A 2,648-nucleotide genomic window follows, 5' to 3' on the forward strand; every position below is an offset into this window, starting at 1 on the left:
GCTGTCTGGGTTCCGGAAGGAACTAGTTCTGGACGGCGAAGCCCTGCCGGATAGATGACACCGTATGTGTGCAACCCCGTAGAGAGGTCGTAGTTTCGATCCTTTTGCCCGAGGAGCTGTTTTGAGAGTGCCTCCCGAAGGGCTGTCCAAGTGACGGTCCGAGTTCTGTGAGTCCTCCCGAAGGGCTGTCCGAGTGACTGTCCGAGTTTTGAGGGTCCTTCCGAAGGGTTGTCCACAACATCGTCCGAGGGACTGTCCGACCGCCTCCCGAAGGGCTGTCCGTGGGGCGGATGAGGGTATACATCCTCGCAGTTGGGAGGTTGTAAATCCTAGCTGCGGGGATCTGCACCGCCGTTCGTCATCGACTCTACTTCCGCTGCGCTACGAGTCGGTAACGAAAGATCAAACCATGTATGCAGTCTCCATAGTGGTCCTGGGCTGCAGGTGCGTAGGTCGGAATTTTTTTGTTTTCTGCTGCGTTACCCTACAGAATCACAGTCAGACAATTGTCACAGTATTGACCTTCTATGATATCATGTATGATGCTATTCATGACATGGTTCCTCCCATATAGTTTTGGCTCATCAATTCGACCTTTGGTGATGGGACGACTCTGGGTAATGTCTTGGACAGTTCTAGGCTCACAATGCATCAAAATCTAGTTAATCTCATTGCGCATAAGCTGTAGTTTCTCTACAATGCCCTTCATCCTTTGAGAGAAATCAACCCTATTAAACTCAAGCTCTGGTGTTTCTTGTTCATTGCCACGGTCGTCATCACCAACATGTTGATGTCGGGAAGACGAGAAAGGCAGGAGTTTACCAAACTTGGGCATGCATCCGCCGACCTCCTGATTGACATTTGGCGATGAGGAGGAATTGTTGCATGACCTCTGCTGGCGCTTAGCACGCTGCCAAGCGCAACAATTGACCAGTTTGCCAACAGCTTTGGCGGTGTGGCGAGCATTGAGGGCAAGGTTGCGGACGCAACCCTTGCCGTGCTCATCGGCAGCCTCATATGTGCCATGGAGCTTGTCGTGGATGCGGAAGTAGTCCAGCTCGTCCAGCAAGTCTTCGGCTTTTTGTGCCGAGTCCCGCATCTTCTGCAGCAGCATCTCCATTGCCGGGCCTTCACGAGCAGTAGTTCTGTGCCGAGGGCCTCGACGTTGGGACCAAAGTTCTTGGTGGCAGCCCAAGCCCCCAGCACGCCATCCACAACGGGGGCCAGCGCCTTGCCCACCACCCATTGCGCCACACTGAGGGCCGCGTAGGCCATCCCTTGGTCGGATGGAGGGATGGAAAACGTGCGGCGCCTACATCCAGGAATCAAAAGGAATTTGTTCGTTAGTAGGCCGCTCTAAGGTGCAAAAGAAAGGAGAGGGGTGTGCGTATAGTACATACGTTGGGGCAGGCGCGCCGGTGGTGGATGTCGGCTGCTTGACTTCCTAGCGGGCACGGATGCTGATTCAAATGGGGGGTTTGAGTCGCAGCAGGCCAGAGAAGCGTACCTGGTTAGAATATTGAATCACAAGAGAATAGGAATAAAATTAAGGCATCAGGCCAGAGAATTTTCAATCACAAGGCAAATATAAGTTTTAATCAATCACAAGAGAGAGGGAGAGAAACAGAGCAGAATCGTTCTCTTTATTTGTAGACCAAGTACGAGAAGCACATAACAATGCTTAAAAAACTTAGGTGCTGATCCTAGCGTATTCAAATCTCATGAATCCGATGGTTGGCCCTAACAATAACAATGGATGGGAGAGGGGGAGAGGGATCTGACCTGCGGCTGATCGGGGAGCAGCAGGGTTTGGGAGTGGAGCGCAGAGCCGGGGAGGTGATATGTGATAAGGCTGCGAGTGAGTTGCCTTGCTTGCTAAATGGTAATAATTGATACTAGTCCGATCAGTGGTATATTTTCAGTGGCTTTTTTTTTTGATAAAAGAAAACCATAGCAGTTCAAGATATTTTCAGTGGCTGCTGTGTAAGGGGATATGAGGATATTTTTGCTTGACTTACTTGGCGAAACACACATGCAGCTCCCTTTGGTTACTTTCAGATTGCTTCAAGATAGGCCGGCCCAGAACAACGGGTCGTAGAATAGATGTATGGTATGGCTGATTGAAGATAAGCATAGCAGGAATTGTCAGCGGGTGAGCCGCAGACGAACATATATATGGCTGATATCTTTCTTGACTTGTCGTCAATAGGTACATGCATGTATGGCCATTACTCGAAGGAAGGAAGGACGGACGGACGGAGACGGCCGCGCGACGTAAGTTACCTGAGCTTTAGTAGAAATTAAATCTTCGAAGGTTCGCTCTGTTGATCTTGTTAATAGGTTTGATGTAGATAATAGTTTTGTGGTTCCTTCTAGGGGTGCTTCGGGAGGGCTCTGGCTTATGTGGAATGATGATCTTAAAGTTTCTGTTCATAGTGCTTCCTTTCACTATATTTTAGCTAATGTAGTTCATCTAGCCTCGGGGATGCACTTCTGTTTGATCTGTATATATGGTGATCCCTATCATAGGCAAACTAGTGCTATTTGGAATCAAGTTTCCACTTTTGTGTATGATAACCTGGGCAAGCCTATGATTTGCATGGGAGACCTTAATGATATTTTGTATGAAACAGATGGTTGTAATGGTA

At 49.1% G+C, this 2,648-nt stretch overlaps 1 protein-coding gene across 1 annotated transcript; it reads right to left on the reverse strand.

The window, feature by feature from the left end:
- Positions 1 to 647: 647 nt before the first annotated feature.
- LOC120974813 (uncharacterized) lies at positions 648 to 1,858 on the reverse strand. The gene is made up of 3 exons (XM_045232434.1): positions 1,783 to 1,858; positions 1,401 to 1,507; positions 648 to 1,312 (listed from the first exon to the last, which is right to left on the reverse strand). The coding sequence occupies exon 3, from the start codon at positions 1,244 to 1,246 to the stop codon at positions 659 to 661; it is 588 nt and encodes a 195-aa protein (XP_045088369.1). The 5' UTR covers positions 1,247 to 1,312; positions 1,401 to 1,507; positions 1,783 to 1,858; the 3' UTR covers positions 648 to 658.
- Between the last annotated feature and the right edge of the window lie 790 nt (positions 1,859 to 2,648).

The sequence above is a fragment of the Aegilops tauschii genome, chromosome 2 (assembly GCF_002575655.3).
Source record: "Aegilops tauschii subsp. strangulata cultivar AL8/78 chromosome 2, Aet v6.0, whole genome shotgun sequence".
Taxonomy (NCBI): Eukaryota; Viridiplantae; Streptophyta; class Magnoliopsida; order Poales; family Poaceae; genus Aegilops; species Aegilops tauschii.